An 18,463-nucleotide genomic window follows, 5' to 3' on the forward strand; every position below is an offset into this window, starting at 1 on the left:
CTCCATGTGCAGTCTTTGGTTGGTGGTTGAGACCTGGGAGCTCTGAGGGTACTACTTAGTTCATATTGCAACACGCACTCTTAATGACTGAGAGTTCTCTCCATCCCTTCACATTTTGATAAACAAAAAGCTATTCTTAATTTTTAAATTTTTAAAAGATATTTATTTTTAATTTATGTGTATGGGTGTTTTGCCAGCATATATATATGTGCGCCGCATACCTATGCTGCCCCTGGAAGCCAGAGGGGCCATCAGATCAACTGAAAATGGAGTGGATACAAGTGGTTAGCTGCCGTGTGAGTTGGGAAGTGAACCTAGGTCCTCTGGGACAGTAGTCAGTGCTCTTAACCAATGAGCCATCTCTCTAGCCCATCCTCCCCTCCAAAACAAATCTTAATTTTAATGTAGTCAAAGTTATCAGTTTCTTTTTTCTTACATTTATTATTTTTGTATCTTATTTTTAAAACTGTCCCCTCCCCAAAATATATTCACCTCACTCGATGTTTTTAAACCTGAGCTTGGCGTTTGATGTCTAAGCCTTTGGTGCATTTGGGAATTCCGTCTGACACGAACTCCCTTGTCAAACTAGGAGCCCTTCCACTCCCTAGTGTTCTGATGGGACTCTGTGTCCTACCTCAGTTTTATATGTCCCTACATCATTTCTGATCTCTTCCATTCTGGTGGCAGTTTGTCCATCCCTGAGACAGTTTTACATTACCTTAATTTCTATAGCTTCATAATCAACCTGATATCTGGAGGGAAGTTCTTTTTTTTTTTATTAGATATTTTCTTTATTTACATGTAAATTTCTCCATTCCCAATTTCTCCTCCAAAAAACAAAGAAACAAACAAAAACAACAAAAACAAACCCCTGTTGCCTCCCCCCTCCCCATGCCTGCCACCCCACCCTCTCCCACTTATTGGCCCTGGCATTCCCCTACACTGGGGCACAGAACCTTCACAGGGCCGAGGTCCTCTCCTCCTATTGATGATCAAATTGCAATCCTCTACTATACACATGCTGCCAGAACAATCAGACCCTGGAGGGAAGTTCTTAATCCACATTGTTCTGTTCTAAATCTTTTAGTTATTCTTGATCCTCCTCTTTCCTCTAATGTATAATTTCTGAATTCATTTGCCAATTATTATGAAAGTCTATAATGGAACTTATTACATTACTTGGGAAACAGTTGACAATTATTAACTCATCCTTCCTATTAAAAAAAAGGTATTTCTATTTTTTAGGTCTTCTCTAAGATTTGCAACTATTCATTTCTTTAGTCATAATAAAGCTTTCCCATTGCTTTCTTTAACATTTTTATTCAGTTTCTTTTACTTTACTTTAAGATGTTTTGCTGTTCAGTTACTTTAAACTTTGTTTAAAAGACTCTGTGTCATACCTCAGTTTTATATGTCCCTAAAATTTGTTTTTAATTATTTTATTAAATTATTTTTCTTTTCCCTCCAAATTTTCATGTCCATCTAAAAAGATGGAGTTGGGGGTGATTCACACCTTTAACTAATGATTCTTGTTGTTTGCACTTTTCCTATTCCAAATCTTAGCAAAAAGTTTTAAAATCCTTTCACAACTAAATAATTCTATTGATCCTCTACATTTGCAACTTGTTTTCTGTTTAATCAATACCTGATCTTTTCTCTATGGTTATCTTTTCTCTATCTTTTTGGTTTTGTTTTTGTTTCTGTTTCTGAGACAAAGTCTCTCTACATAGCCCTGGCTGTCCTGGAACTCACTATATAAATCAGACTAACCTCAAACCTGCCTCTGCCTTCCATTTGCTGAGATTAAAGGCATGGCCATGCCCAGCTCTTCTATCATCTTTAGACTCCATCTGATCCAAAACTCATGCCCACATGGTCCTAATCCTATCGGTAATTACCTGTTGTCCAGTCTTTCTCTTTCATTCAGAGCTATCAGAAATGTGCCAGTCATGTCTTCCAGATCTGTATGTATGGGTTCATGTGCCTTTCCACGGTAAATTAGTGTGCCGTTCCCCAGTGTTCCTGTGCACGGCTGGCTTTGCAGTGCTAAGGATGTGGTTGCCTTTATTCCAGGTCATAGAGACGGACCCCGAGCCAGCCCACTCAGTGGTAGAAGAAAATTACCGAGAGTTGCGGATCCAGTTCAGTGCCAACGTGGATTTTGCTTCATATCAGTGTAAAACAAGTGAAGTGTTCTTTAAGGAAACACTGGTTTACCAGACCCGAGTGTTTGAGTGAGTCACTGGGAGCTTTTACACAACTAGGAAAACTGTCTTTAAGGACTAAACAACTGCATGTTTAAATTTTTTATGTATATATTGCATCTTTAAAAAAAAAAGAAATTGCATCAAATGAATGGGTTCCAATGACATTGCTTAAAAACTGCTTTTTCAAAAGGTTCGCAGTCAGGCATGATAGTTCATTCTGTAGGAGGCTAAGACCAGAAAACCTTGAGCCCCAATCCATAATAGCCTATATAACAGCAAGACTCAGTCTCAAAACATTTTTTGAGACAGAGTATCAGTAAGTGGCCCTCCCTGGTCTGGAACTCACTCTGTAGATCAGGCTGGCCTCAGACTCACAGAGACCAGCCTGGTTTTGCCTCTCAAGTGCTAACATTAAAGGTATGCACCATTATACCTAGCTGTATTTCTTTAATCTTTTTATTTTATATTTGCTTTTTGGCTAACATGTAATAATGATGCATATTTACAGGGTAAATGTGTAATGGTTGGAGCAGAATAGTTAGCATTTCCACCCCTTAACATTTATCTGGAGGTAGAATCTCTTTTCTAGTTCCTCATAAACTATCTCATAGGCTTTTCTATAAACTGTAGAACACTCTTACTGTTCTCCCCGGGCTGTTCTTTATATTTTTTATCCAACCTCTCTCTATCCATGCCTCCCCCAACCTGTCCCAAGCTTCCAGTAATTGTCATACTACGTTCTTCCACTTTGAGATTAAATGTATTGACTTTCACACGTGAGAGAGAATGCCCATGTGTCTCTCCATGTCTGGCTTCTTTCATTCGGTGTGATGTCTTTCAGTCCCACCCATTTTGATGAAAAAGACAGAATTATAGAGAACAGTAAGGAGGTTTCTCAAAAGGAAATTAAAGTAGACCTACTGTGTGACCCAGATAGCTCACCTCCAGGTCTACATCCAAAGGAGAGTCCAATCAACATGTCAAGGGACGTTTGCACTCCCATGTAGACTCTTCATAGCTAACCAAGATGCCAAAACAAAGCATCAGCCTGGCTGTCCACTGTCAAAGAATGAATAAAGAAAATATGAATACTTAAGTCTGTACACAACAGGATATAATTCAGACATAAAAAAAAAAATACCTAGCTGGGCAGTGGTAGCACATGCCTTTAATCCCAGCACTTGGGAGCAGAGGCAGGCAGATTTCTGAGTTCAAGGCCACCTGGTCTACAGAGTGAGTTCCAGGACAGCCAGGCTTCACAGAGAAACCATGTCTCAAAAAAAAAGAAAAATGCCTAAGAAACGAAGTGACTTGCCTTTGACAAACAGTACAGTCAATACTCAAGTAGGGCAGAAAGTATGGACAACCCATTCTGAAATCTGCTTTCTGATCTACCTACAGGTTTGACCTCGTTAACACAGGACAGGTGCTGTTAGAATTCAGCTGGATCTCAGAAGAAGCCTCCAAGGCTGTCAGTTTTGCCATGCCAGAGAATCAAGGTAAACTCAGTGCCAAGTAAACCCTAGGGTCTGACCTGAGTCACCATTGATAGAAAAGCCTTAGAGGCCAGTGTTGCTCCCGCAGCCTCTGCATAGCTCAGGACCACAGAGCATGGGCCTTGTAGGTTTACAAATTCACGTGGGCCTGAGCAATAAGTAGCTTGACCTCTTCCTCTCCAGAGTGATGGCTCATGTCATTTACCACTAGTAATCTTGTCTTCTAGTTCTTAACCTTCAGGAAGATTGCAGATCACAAAAACAAAAACAAACAAACAAACAAACACCCTATCATGGGGCTGGAAAGATACCCCAGCAGTTAAGAGCACTTGTGGGGACTCAGTTCAGTTCCCAGCATCCACGTGGTGACTTACAACTGTCTGTTGCTCCAGTCCCAGGGAGTCTGACACCCTCTTCTGACCTCCGAGGCATCAGAAATGCATGTGGTATACAAACATATGTGCAGACAAAGCATTCATATGGGCACGAATAAAATACATCTTTTTAAAAGAAAACTATGGTTCATTTTCCCAGAAGAAATAGAAAGCTATGCCAAAGTGCATAGTGATATATTGTAGCACAAAGCACTAGCAAAGGGCCCAACACTTAGTGGATATATAAAGCAGTCATCATTGTTTTAGTTGTAGAGACTCCCAGAATTCCAGACAGGCCCTTATTTAAGGACTCCCACTTTGTAAATCCCTATGTTATATCAATGATTCGCCACAAATTCTATTCATAGCCCATTACCCTGGTGCAGAACATCCTTAAACCCTTTCTTGACCTAACCCCCCCCCAAGCCAAAAGGAAATCAATCTGAAAGCACCATAGATTTAATAGAAGTGTTTTTCACAAGTCACCTGTGAAATATGAATTGATTTCTTTCTACTTGGGTCCAGCACTGGATATACTTGCTTTAAGGCATGAGTCCACAGATATCACAGAAGGTCCCTCGGGACTTGGGAGTGGACTGCCCATCCCATTGCCACCATGGAATATCGTCTCTTCCCTATCCTCCCTCAGGTTCCAGTCAAAAAGAGCTAAGTCAGGGCACGGGCAGCTCCCTGGACAGCGGCCTGGACCACTGGACCGAAGCCTCTCCATCACCCTTCTCGGTGGAACCCTCCTCAGGCTCTGTGCCTGTAGGAAAGACTCAGAAGCTCAAAGTGAAGTTCTCCCCAATGGACATCGGAGAGTTCGAGAGCTCCCTGTACTGCCAGTAAGGAAATGTGTTCTCCAAGCCTTCCACCCTCACCCTCCTCTTCCGTCCCACCACCTTCCCTACCCTAGACACCTCACAGAGCCTAGAAGTCTAAAAGGGTCAGCCTTTGTTTTTGGTTTGTTTGTTTGTTTGTTTGTTTTTGTTTGTTTGTTTGTTTGTTTGAGACAGGGTTTCTCTGTGTAGCCCTAGCTGTCCTGGAACTCACTCTGTAGACCAGGCTGGCCTCGAACTCAGAAATCTGCCTGCCTCTGCCTCCCAAGTGCTTGGATTAAAGGGATGTGGCACCATGGCCCAGTAAAGGCCAGCCTTTGAACAAAGAGGATGTGGTCTAAGCCCCACCCATCAACCTCTACAGCCCTTCTACTTGCCTACTTCCCCCTTTCTAGCCACATGTAGGACTCCACTAAATAAGAGAGTAATTTATAGCTAGGCAGCTTCTACCCTTTTGGGAAACTTCCTTCTGTCTTCTCTGAGACTTCATTGTCTCATATATAAAATGCAAGCAGTAAGCCTTATCATGTAGAATTATTTGGCATGCTAAATGACCTAGTTTAAGCAAAGAGCCTGGAGCAGTGTCTGGCCCACAATAAACTCAATAAACAAAGACAGGATGTAATATAGGGTTGGTGAACCTGGTCTGGTCTGATGTCCAGTGAGAGAGAAAAGTAAACAAAAACTTATATCAGAGGAAGTCCCAGATATGGTACCCTCTTCCAGGAAATTTTCCAGAATGAACACCTGCCTTGTAGAAGCTTCTGTGAGCCTTGCCCTAGGGTGGCGGAGGCCTACACGAACTGTCAGAGTTCCCCCAGAGCCCTGATCTTATACCAGAGAGACCTCTGCCACACTAAGGCCATCTCAGCTCAGCCCTGAGGCTGAATCTGTTCACATGCATCACCTTCTACAAGGGTCTTAGGAGAGCTGTTTTAGGATTTCCAGGTCCTTCTCTATATAACCTGTTGGATGTCTAGGAGTGAACCCAGAGAGTAAGCACTTCATTTACATCTAGCCACTGATAGGAGAAAAAAAACTAGAGTACACAGAGGGTACTTAACATTCAGATTCCTCATACTCAGCCCTCTTGTCCATTTAACAATTACTTAATTAATACCTACTATGCTACCATGTAGAATGTGCCAGTCAAGGCAGAATATGGTATGGCTCGCTAAGACAAAACCACCCTCTGCTCACATGGAGCTCACATTCTGGTGGACAGAAAAATTATTTGCAACCAACTAAGACAGCAACAATGAAATATAAAATCAAAATTAAAAATAATCTTATCATTTCAGAATTCCCAACCTACCTCTTGGAGAACAAGGTCCCATTTTGGTAACGAAAGGACGAAGTGTTCTGCCATTCTGCCATTTTGACCTGAAAGAGTCAGACTACATCAGTGGTCATCGGCGCAATCCAGAGCTCCGAGGACCAGGGGCTGGGCCTCTCGAGCCTAACACCCGAGTAATCGAGTTTACCAGTGTGGGCATAGGTGGAAAGAATCTCCGGTGAGTCTGAGTTGTACTAACTGAACTCGTGCCAAACAGTCCTTCCAAAGAACTCAGATGCAGAATCTAGAAAAACCACCCATACTGATGCCTAGAAGCAATTTGGAAATCCCAAGGGATGTTGTAGAGATTTAATATCAGAGAACTGGTACATGAGTGAAGCTGGATTCTGTTTGCATCATTTTTGACAGTAGGGAAATGTTAGCCTGTATATAAATGTGAATTCCCTCACCCCCACCTTGGCACAGAGCATCCCTTGACACATATGGCCTTGGGAGAGTTAATCACTCCAAACTCCAAAACTGTCATTACCCTTTAGATGCCTGGGGAGATGGCATTTTTATTTCTACAGTAATGAAGTTCTCTGGTCATTTCTAGTTCCCCAAGGGGAGACTACACAAATTTTCTTGAATGTTTTTCTTTCAATACCTTCCCTTACTTTCTGCTGTCAATCTTTCCTCCTTGACCAGGACCTTTACAATTCTGAACCCGACCAGCAGCACCTACTCTTTCTGCTGGACCTCTGAAGAGACAGAAAGTCTCCAACACCCTCCGGCCTTTGTGTGTCTTACCGAAAAGGGTACTATCCACCCTGAGAAGAAAGCTGAGGTGTGTGTGGATGGAGACCCCATAACTCTAGCCATCTCTGCATAGCAAGAATGCGATGGGAGAATAGTATTGATGAGAATCCTTGGTCAACATGTATTTATTGAGCATATTTATTATTGTACATCAACATGTACAATCTCAGTGAGCAAGATAGACCTGGGCTCTCGCTGCTGGCTCTGGAGAAAGCTCTAGTGTTTGCAGGGATCTTGTAAGAATATTCAAGGAGCCAAAGGAGACCAGACATAAATATCTGGGGCTTCCTGTTCTCATACTATAAGGATATAAAAACTATCTTTATCTAAAAGATTGACCACAGCAAATGGATATGATTTTACTTTCCCAGGGAAAAAGACAAAGCATAAGAATGAAATCCTGTCTATGGCTTAGTCCCAAATGTCTCCACAACAACATAGGGCAGGGGGTCAGATTTATATGTAAACTTGCTAGTCAATGCATATGTGTGAGCTCCAGGGCCAGAAAGCTCTACAGAGAATCTTATATGTAGCAAATAAACCCACAAAATGAAAGTTATAAATTCAAATACCACCGGGAAGCTGGTGAGATGGCTCAGCAGGTAGGGGTAATTGCTGCCAAGCCTGGGAAGCACATGATAGAAGGTGAGAGCTGACGCCCACAAGCTGTCCCCTGACCTCCACATGTGTTCTCAGCACACATTCACCCACACATATTCACAAAAAGAGAGAGAGAGAGAGAGAGAGAGAGAGAGAGAGAGAGAGAGAGAGAGAGAGAGATCTGATTACTCTGATAATTATATTGAAGTGGGCTACATGCCGGACTGTTGGATATGTGGATTGTCTCTCTTTGCTAGTTCAGTCCACTGTGCTACATCCAAAGAATGGCACAGAATACAAAAGTATAATCAGCAGAGTGGGGTGCATGGCTCCACTCCTTAGAAGGCAGGGCAAACAGATTAACAAGGTGGACTGAGTCACACCCATTTTAGATGGTAATAAAAACCTGGAAAAATGTCACCTCTTATGGCCCTCATACAAATAGGTCTCCAAAGGAACAAGGAAAAAATGCCTCTCACTGTCCTTTTCTGACTTGTCATCTTAGATTATATTCCAGTTCCTGCCAGCTCACCTGGACATCACAGAAGCATTCTGGACTTTCTCTATCCCAGAGCACAATATCTCAGTCCCCTTCCTGCTGGTGGGCAAGACCACAGACCCCCTCATCTCTCTTGACAAGTCACATCTCAACTTCAGCTCTCTCCTCATTGGTAAGGTGGCTGGCTCTGTCAGTCTCTCATTTTGAACTGGCATGACCCTGGGTCACCAAGGACTCCAGGAGCAATCAGAAGTGGGATACTCTTCTTGGAAGCTTCTAGAAATATGTCAGAAAGCTTCTATCACTTATCAGAGAGCCATACAATAATTCCTTCTCAATTCTATTTCCATCAGCTGTCTTTGGTAGTAGGGTAGAAAAAAAATATGAATGTGGCAGAAGGAAACATTCAGCAGAGACCTGTGGTGTAAAGGAAGTGGCCATCAGATAATGAATAGCTCTGTGCATCTTTTATATGGATATGAATGGGTCTGTAAAATACAGCTAAGGCCAAAGAGTTTTTAAGTGACTCATTAGATGTTTATTTAGACAATGATATTCTTGGTACTAAGTCAAACAATATGAAGGGTTTAACCCAAGAACTCAATGGTACAGATTTCAGTATAATCACTGTATCAATAAAGAATCATATGACCATATTAATGTACCAAATATAGTCATTGCTTAAATTCTTCAAAAATGCATCCCTATTCTAACCCTCAAAAATCCTCCCACAATAAAACCAGAGTTGAAGAGAAAACATAAAGAATATTAACCTAAAGCAACAGGCAATAGTGTCCAGAAACTATATATATAACAGATGAGCATGAATTTTTTTTTTTTTTTTGGTTTTTTCGAAACAGGGTTTCTCTGTGTAGCCCTGGCTGTCCTGGAACTCACTCTGTAGACCAGGCTGGCCTCGAACTCAGAAATCCGCCTGCCTCTGCCTCCCAAGTGCTAGGATTAAAGGCGTGCGCCACCATCGCCTGGCTGAACATGAATCTTAATGGAGAGAGAAAAAGTAATAATCTAATTTGCTGTAGCAGATCACTTTGTACACATAAATCCCCAAGAGACGAGAAAGAAAAACTACTAGAGTCTAGAGAATTTGGTAAAATGAACAAGATAAGTGTCCCTTTATGCTATAAACACCTAGAAGCAAAAACAAAAATAAAAACTCTACTCCTAACCAAATGTACACTATCCAAAGTTAAATCCAATTCCTAAGACCTCTATGTCAAGAGTTAAGTGACATTAAAATGCTTCCAAATAAGAGCTAAACATTTGGTTAGTTCTCCCAAAATTAAATGTAAATTTAATCAAATTTCATTTAGAATCACAGCTAGGGTTACACAGGATGCACAGTTAAAATTTAATTTTAGATGGATTCAACGTTAGTACAGACACATACACACACACACACACACACACACACACACACACACACACACACACACACACACACACGTCCCAAGAAATAGCCAGGTCACATTTATGCTAATAAAAGTTATTTGCTAAATCCAATAGGCTCAAATCCTATAGGACTGAGGAAGGGAGAGAATTGGGTAAGACAATTCTAAGTTTTGTAGGGAAGTAAATGTTTTAACATTAACCAATGGGGAAAAAAAAGCAAAATAATGAGTCAGGACCCTCCACAAGAAAGCCCATGCAAGGTCAAATTCAAAAGAACTCCAAGTAGAAACTCTGTATAGAGATGTGAGCCATCAAAGGGGTTGGGGGCAGGGGGATTCCCCATTAGAGACCCAGGAAGACCTTAAAACTCCTGACTGAAGGGAAAAGAAAGGTGTCAACAGAATCCCAGCCAAGGTGTGGCCAAGTCAGAGAACCCACCTTCTGGAAGGAGCAGTCAAATAGGGAAGAAACATTCTGGACAGATGATGTGGAATCCCCTACAAGAGGAAGGTTACTGGGAAAGCGAAAAGAAGGAAGGCAGGTAGGCAGTGGTGAGTGAATGAGGATTTCAGGGTTGGGGAGGGGATGCCTGAGATTGCTCTGTGAAGCCTTCCTCTTATGAATGGAGCTCTGTCTGCTACAACACCTCATTATCAGGCCACAGGCCCTTGCTGAGGGATGGTTTTTCCTCCCCAGGCAGAGAAGCCCGAGAGACAGTAAAGATCATCAACAAAGAGGAGCAAGGGTTCAATTTCGCCTTCCAGGACAACTCCCGCTATTCGGAAGGATTCAACAACAGCCTCGTTGTATGTCCCATGGAAGGCTGGATCCCACCACTGTCCAGGTAAGTAAAACTGAAATCCTCAGGATGCATGGCAGGGTCCCAGGCTTGCCAGCCAGTAGAGTCAATTGGAGAGATTTACTTATAAAAATTTCTCCTAAGCCATCAAGATGGCTCAGTGATAAAGACACTTGCCACCAAGGCTGACAACCTGAGTTCAATTCCCAGCACCCACAGAGTAGAAGGAGAGAAGTGACTCACACAATTTGTCCTCTGACCTCCACACACATACTATTGGTGTGCATACATACACACACACACACATACACACACACACATACCACAGAGAGAGAGCGAGTTTTAAAAAATCTTAAAGAAATAAAAACCTCTTACAAGTCTAAGGTTTAAATATAAACAATTTCATCTCTATCTGCCTGACTTCCTGGTGTTCATTTTCTTGAATTATGTGGCACTGAAAATTCCAATTCTTTTTTTTTTAAGGTTTATATGGATGCTCTGCATGCATTATATCGTGCACCATATGTATACAGTGCCTGATGAGGCCAAAAGGGAGTATCAGATTCCCTAGGACTGGAATTACAGATGGTTGTGAGCCACCATGTGTATGGGTACTAGGAACTGAACCCTGGTCCTCTGGAAGAACAGCCAGTCCTCTAACTTCTGAGCCATCCATCTCTCCAGCCCTAGTCTAAATCTTCATCTAAATATTTTTTTCTCATGTCCATAGCCCTTTCCTTGTCTTGTGTCTATAAATCCACAAAGCTGTATCTAGCTTTGCCTGGAAAGCATCCTTAAAACTCACTCAACTTGGAGTGATGTTTTTGATTTTTTTTTCTCATCTAATAATCCAATGGTCTTTCTGTTTTATTAGATTTTTCACAGGCTGGCTTACTCAGTTAATCGGCTATCTTCTTTCCCGATCAGGTTCCCAGTTGATATTTTCTTCACACCAAAGCAAGAAGGAGATGTGAACTTCAATTTGATCTGCAACATAAAAAAGAAAGCTCACCCTCTGACACTCAACGTCAAGGCCGAGGGCTACACTATGAATGCTGAGGTCAAGTGCAGGGACAGGATGGGCTCCACCATCCTCCTGACATCTGCCCAGGTCAATACCATCAACTTCTATGAGGTAAGGGATGACAAGGACCTGACTATTGCTCTCCCCTTATCTAGGGAATGTGATAAATACAGTGAGTGTGAGCTGGGTCTTCCTATGTCAAATACTAGAGAGACCAGACAAATCCGTCCTCAGGGTTATGTAGTTATGACACGAATGGGAGAGATATGAACACTTGTATTAAATAAACAGGAAAGATTTTCACTACCAAGAAAGATCTAAGGCTTAAATTACCAACTTATACTTGAAATATGAGAGGACCCTAATACTTGGTGGGGTTTGCTGGAATATCCAGTCCCATTCAGCTAATGATACCCAGCTCATTAATATCATTCTCTACCCTTATTTCCCAATGAACATCTCTCCCTAGACAAGGGCTCTGTGGCTTTTTTCATCCACCGTGCTGTTCTCTCTGTCTCTCAGGTGGAGTTGAATGAATGTGTTCAGTGTGAATTCAACTTCATCAACACGGGCAAGTTCAACTTCAGCTACCAGGCAGAGCTCTCTGGGCCCAAATTCCTATTGCAGTACTTGGACTTCACACCCATGGACAGTAGTGTAGATGTGGGTCAGTCTGAACCAGCCAGCCTGTCTTTCCAACCATATCAGAAGTGTGTCTTGAAGGGCCTAGAACTCAAAATCAAGGTGAGACCATTCAATATTTTCCAAATGCCAGAAGAATCCATGACATGTTGCCCCAGCTGGGTAGTTCCAGCAACTCCTATAGGTGGTTACCTTGGAAACAGCCCTCACACTCTCTGGAACAGAGACATCACCAGTGTCACTAGAGAAGCTTCTGACCATTCACATACTGTGATACTGCATAGACACTACAATAAGTGAGAGCATTGGATGGGACAGGGAATGTATATACACAACACTTTCCAAGATAAGGTATCAAATGAAAAACCAAACACCACCACCATCACCACCACCACCACCACCCCACCACCCCACCTCACCACCACCCCCTGCCCCTGAACCATACACATTAAATAAATAAATAATGACTTTTCCCATTTAGTCAAGCTAGAAGACACCACCACCCCTTTTCTCTTTTTTATTTTTTTCTCTATGTTTGGGGTTTTTTGTTTTGTTTGTTTTGTTTTTTGAGGGGTTTTCTTTTTGTGTGTAGCCTCAGCTCTCCTGGAACTAGCTCTGTAGACTAGACAGGCTTTGAACTTACAGAGAGCTGGGATTAAAGGGTGCACCATCACCACTCAGCTTCCCTTTTATCCCTTATTAACAACCAGTGACAGAACTATATCCAGTGGCTACCCTGAAACATAAGGGAAGACGAGAAATCAAGACTTGCACCTAGGCTTCTTGACAACTAGTCTCCACCCTGTATGATCACTAGCCATTTCTGCCAACCATTCTGCCTTCAGGCTGAACCTACTGCTGTAGGATCAAAGGAAGAGCCAGTGTAAATTCTGTTTAGAGTACCTAATTGTAAGCAAATAGATTCAAACCTACTGAAACCAGACTCTCTAGAGATGGAGGCCCAACACTGTAATTTGTAAGGCACCATCCTCTTTCTCTCTTGCTCTGTGGATACATTCACCGTCTTCCTGCCTCTAACTACAGTCCCCTGGCCCATCTCTCCTTGCAGATCAGCCATGGCCCAACATTCGTATGCAACATCTTAGGCTGTGCTATGAGCCCAGCTGTCCATTTCTCCTTCACCAGCCACAACTTTGGAACTTGCTTCATCTACCAAGCTGGGATGCCCCCCTACAAACAAATCCTCCTTGTCACCAACAGAGAAGAAACATCTATGAGGTAAGTAAGTAGCCTTCACAGAGGAGCGAGATGATTCCATAACCACATGAGAATTCTACAGACTTCACTCAGGTGAAGTCTTGTCTTCCGGTCTTCTGGTCTCGCCTCCATTGCTGTAATAAAGCACTCTAATCAAAAGCAGCTTAGAGGGGGATGGGGTTGGGTATTTCATCTGACATTTCCAGGTCTCAGTCCATCATTGAGAGAAGTTAGAGTACAAACTTGGGGGCAGGAATCTGAAGCCAGGACTACTTACTACTACATCTAGCATTACCTCCAACCAGGGAACTTACAACCAAGGAAGTACAGCAGAAACCACGGAGGAACACTGCTTCGTGGCTCACCCTGACTCACGTTTAACTCACTCTCTTATGTAGCTCAGAACCACATGGGTAGGGATGGTGCCACCCACAGTGGGCTGGGCCCTCCAGTTTATAATCCAGACAGTCCTCCATAGACACACCCACTGACCAACCTGCTAAAGACAGTTAAAACTCTTTCTTTTTCCACAGATGATTCTAGACTATGTCAAGTTAACAAGTACTGTTAACTAGTTCACCTTACCAGAGACAGAAATAACAGAAAAGAATCTAACACTGAATTCTGAGTCCCTGCCCCCACCATTAATAGGAATACAAAGGCATCCATGAGCTCCCTGCTGAACATCTTCTTGATTTGTAGAGGGCTGTGCCAAATGACTACCTAACGCAAAGTCCTGTCACTCCTGGTTTGTTTCCTCATGCAGTAGATTTGGAAAGAAGCTTAGCAGTGGTTTTCAACATGTTGTGGTGACTCCAACCATAACATTATTTCATTGCTACATCACAACTATAATGTTGATACTGTTATAAACCATAATGTAAATATTGTGTGTACAGGATATCTGATATGTGATGCCCCCCCCAAAAGGGGTCACAACCCACAAGTTGAGAACTGCTGGTTTAGGAAACTAAAAAGTGAATTGTACTGCAGTAAAAAGCAAGTCTGTACTGAGCCTAAATCCCCCAGCTCAAAGCTGCTGCAGCATCCTTGAGGAACGTCTCAGTCCAGGTCTCTAGACCACTTTTCAGACCCCCTAATGAGAGAGAATCTAGTTCAGTCACTAGCCTGCATTCATGCACAAATCCTTATGTCGGTCCTACAGAGCGAGAACATTCTACAGTGAAAAAATATTGTTATCTGTGTTGCCCTGGGTGATGGCCTTTAACTATAGGTGGCTTAGTGACGCCAAAGAACCTCCTTTTAATTTAACTTAATTGTAATTTTAACTGTAACTACTACATATGGCCTGTCACAACCACACACATTGGATGGCACAAACCCAAGTTTGAATATCAAGTCTTTCTTAGCTGTGACACCGAGCCAATTTGTTTAATCTTACTCGCTTTGTTTTCGTTGTCTGGGGGAGAGGCATATATTCTCTGTTAGTTTTGAGATTGAATCTCACTGTTGAGACTCAGGTTGGCCTCAACTCATGACCACCCTATCTCAGCCTCCTAAGTACTAGGATTACCACCATGCCAAGCCCACACTTTAAATTTTCAAATTCTCCGTGCCTCTGTCTCTTTGACTGAAGCAAGACCATCCATCTGGAATCAGTACTTAGAACAGTGCCTGGGACTCAGGAGGTGCTCGGTTACTGTTTCCTGCTGCTGCTGCTGCTGCTGCTGCTGCTGCTGCTGCTGCTACAATTATTATTCTAGATAGTAAATCGCAGGAGTGTCATTTAGTTTCAAGTCAACAGGACAGTAGTTAAGAGCATTTGCTGCTCTTACAGGAGACCCACATTCCATTCCCAGCACCCACACTGTGGCTCATGACAGTCTGTAACTCCAGTTCCAGAGGATCTAACACCCTCTTCTGACCTCTGCACAAACATGGCATGCATACATACATGTAGGCAAGCATTCAAGTGTATAAAGTAAAAATAAATGTTTTAATCTTATCTACCTATAGTCTTTCAGAGCTTGATATCATTTCAGTCCACTTAAGGCCTTGAGCTCTGTGTACACATTTAGCAGAGCTTCTTCTCTAAATATACATCAGGAAGATGAGGGGAAGTTCCACTAAAAAAAATATAGGTGTCTTCCTGCTTGTGGGATCAGGGTAGAGTGAGGATGATCTTTCCTCTAACCTCCAATGGTGCCAGGCATACACAGTGCACACATAGACACACATACACACACATACACACACACACAGGCAAGATACTCTCATACATATAAAAATGAAGATAAAGCAAATCTTCTTTAAATTATTTAAATAAAATAAGTTTTTGTTTTTGTTAAAAAAAAAAAAAGGACTTTCTTGACTCTATCTCATTTAATCCCTACAACAACACTAACCCCATCTTACAGATTAGGGAGCAGATCCAAATGGCCTGAGCACAATGTCCCAGGTCACATGATCCAGACTCCTGTCTGCCCAGTTCTGGAACACACTCTGCACTCCACTGAGCTTTGTCGCACAGTAACTCCTGAAGCACCCCTGCGAGAGAGTGCAGAACTTTGAGAGGCAATCTCAGGAAACTCAGCAGAGTACAAGCATGAGCCTTTGGGTCTGAGACCTGCTCCCACCTCCATCTCAGGATGTGCCCTAAAAGAAGGTCACCACTGCCATCCCTTCCAGCTCTTAGGTGACTCCCCTGACTCTAGGACATCAGGGCAGGAAATCTGTCACCTTCCAGTCCAGAAGCATAGGAGACCCACCAGTGACCTCCAGTTCTGCCTTCTTGGTGTTTACACCCATCCCTCTTGGTCTTCCTCAGCCTAGATTGTTTATACACGAACACCCCACATGTCGAGGTGAACTTCAACGTGGACGTGATCAAGCCAGGGAAGACATTGGAGATCCCAATCACGTTTTACCCTCGGGAAACTATCAGCTACCGAGAACTCATCCCCTTTGAAATCAATGGGCTCTCTCAACAGACAGTAGAGATCAAAGGGAAAGGCACAGAAATGAAGGTAAGAGGCAGTGGGCAGAGCTTCAGGACCCTTCTTCCTCTTCCCAACAGTAGGCGGGGCTTCTGAACCGTCCTCTTTCCCCTTCCCAAACTCTAGCCCACTAGAGCCCATGTGCCTTTCTCTAGCCTCCTCTTCTCTGCTCCTGTGACTGCTGCACCCCATACCGGCCCTGCCAAGATAGGGTCCCTAATCAAACCAAGTGGGAAGGAATTTTTAAACTCAAGTGAATCCTGCCTCTTACTCAGAACCAGATTCACTATGTTGTGAATGCAGACAACTGCAAGCACTAAAGAAATGTTCTACATCTTCTTAGAGAAGTGTCAGATACAACGCCCCACTTCAGGGCATGTCCTATTCGGACACAGGGTTTAGCCGTGAACCATTTGTCCTTCTCACCTCGGTGGTGAACATTCTCAGTCAGCTGTGGGTCCCCGGATTATCCAGGAACTTCTCCTGCCAGGTGACCCAGATCTGTAGAAAATGGTCCTGTCCTGATAGTCACCCTGTCTTCCTGGTACCTGATAACTACATCTGGTATTTGTCTGATGGCAGTATTTGCACTATAACAGAAGGTTTGAGAAAAAAAGAAAGAAATCCAAGATTCTCAAGAATGCCTAAGATATTTCAACAAGGGAGCAAAGTGGGAGGAGGGGATCATGTGGCCACCTCCCCTCAAGCCACAGGAGCAATAGGAGGTTGGTATCTGGTGTGTCTTGTCAACACAAAGCTCTTGCTCCAAAGAGAATTAAAGATAATCCAATGTGAACCAACTATGAGTGACCAAGGGTTGGTAATAAGATTTGGGTTACACTGAGTGACATGGTCCACAGTCCAAGAGGTTACATGAGCTTTTATAGTTAGAAAACAAAAGAAAGTCACAGGGATATGTGTGTGTGTGTGTGTGTGCGCGCGCACGCGCGCGTGTGCGCACGCGCATACTCTAAGCACAGTGGTGGGGGTAAGCTGCTTCAGATAAGGGAAATCTCTTCTACAGGTTTCAGAGGTTCTGTTGTCCTATCTTTAGGGTTGGCAGAAGCTAGTGATGAAATGGTGTGTCTAACCTGAAGCACTGAAAGAGGGAGCTGCCCTTGCTCCTGCGGACACACACATCACACTTGTTTCCCACTGACAAGCTCTATCTCTCTCTCCTCTCATTCTGGTCACGCAGCTTGTAGTCCTAGATCCGGCCAACAGGATCGTGAAGTTAGGAGCCGTCCTGCCAGGACAGGTTGTAAGGAAAACAGTTTCCCTTGTCAACAACAGCCTAGCCCAGCTCACCTTTAATCACTCAGTCCTGTTCTCCATTCCAGAGCTCCAGGAAGCCAAGGTCAGTGTAGGGAAATGGGAGGGAGGGTGGTCCTGGGAGGGGGAGGAGCAGGGTTGCAGGATGCAGAAAAGCTGGCTGGCTAGTCAGAGCAAGAAACCCATCGAGGGACATCTGGGTTGTTTCCAGGTTCTGGCTATTATAAATAAGGCTGCTATGAACATGGTGGAGCATGTGTCCTTATTACATGTTGCAGTATCTTTTGGGTATATGCCCAGGAGTGGTATAGCTGGGTCCTCCGGTAGAACTATGCCCAATTTCCAGAGGAACCGCCATACTGATTTCCAGAGTGGTTATACCAGCTTGCAATCCCACCAGCAATGACATAGTGTTCCTTCATCTCCACAACCTCTTCAGCATCTGCTGTCACCTGAGTTTTTTATCCCAGCCAATCTGACTGGTGGGAGGTGGAATCTCAGAGTTGTTTTGATTTGCATTTCCCTGATGACTAAGAATGTTGAACATTTCTTTAGATGCTTCTCAGCCATTCGGTAATCATCAGTTGAGAATTCTTTGTTTAGCTCTATACCTCATTTTTTAATAGGGTTATTTGGTTCTCTGAAGTCTAACTTCTTGAGTTCTTTGTATACATTGGATATTAGCCCTCTATCAGATATAGGATTGATAAAGATCTTTTCCCAATTTGTTGGATGCTGTTTTGTCCTGTTGACGGTGTCTTTTGCCTTACAGAAGCTTTGCAACTTTATGAAGTCTCATTTGTCAATTCTTGATCTTAGAGCATAAGCTAGTAGTGTTTTCTTTAGAAAATTTTGCCCTGTGCCTATTTGCTCGAGGTTCTTCCCCACTTTGTTTTCTATTAGTTTCAATGTATCTTGTTTAATGTGGAGGTCCCTGATCCACTTGGACTTGAGCTTTGTACAAGGAAATTAGAATGGATCAATTTGCATTTTTCTACATGCTAACCGCCAATTGAGCCAGTACCATCTGT

At 43.0% G+C, this 18,463-nt stretch overlaps 1 protein-coding gene across 4 annotated transcripts in view; it reads left to right on the forward strand.

Moving 5' to 3' along the window:
• Positions 1–18,463, forward strand: part of Hydin (HYDIN axonemal central pair apparatus protein) — a 421,354-nt gene that overhangs the window by 382,145 nt on the left and 20,746 nt on the right. For all 4 annotated transcript variants that reach the window (XM_031341421.1, XM_031341424.1, XM_031341423.1 and 1 more), the window contains 12 exons: positions 2,074–2,234; positions 3,609–3,706; positions 4,727–4,922; positions 6,218–6,430; positions 6,901–7,039; positions 8,117–8,282; positions 10,217–10,364; positions 11,247–11,454; positions 11,866–12,087; positions 13,055–13,224; positions 15,992–16,190; positions 17,359–17,517. In XM_031341421.1, the coding sequence (XP_031197281.1) occupies positions 2,074–2,234; positions 3,609–3,706; positions 4,727–4,922; positions 6,218–6,430; positions 6,901–7,039; positions 8,117–8,282; positions 10,217–10,364; positions 11,247–11,454; positions 11,866–12,087; positions 13,055–13,224; positions 15,992–16,190; positions 17,359–17,517 (2,079 nt within the window). The remainder of the gene's footprint in view (positions 1–2,073; positions 2,235–3,608; positions 3,707–4,726; positions 4,923–6,217; positions 6,431–6,900; positions 7,040–8,116; positions 8,283–10,216; positions 10,365–11,246; positions 11,455–11,865; positions 12,088–13,054; positions 13,225–15,991; positions 16,191–17,358; positions 17,518–18,463) is intronic.

The sequence above is a fragment of the Mastomys coucha genome, unplaced genomic scaffold, assembly GCF_008632895.1.
Source record: "Mastomys coucha isolate ucsf_1 unplaced genomic scaffold, UCSF_Mcou_1 pScaffold22, whole genome shotgun sequence".
NCBI lineage: Eukaryota > Metazoa > Chordata > Mammalia > Rodentia > Muridae > Mastomys > Mastomys coucha.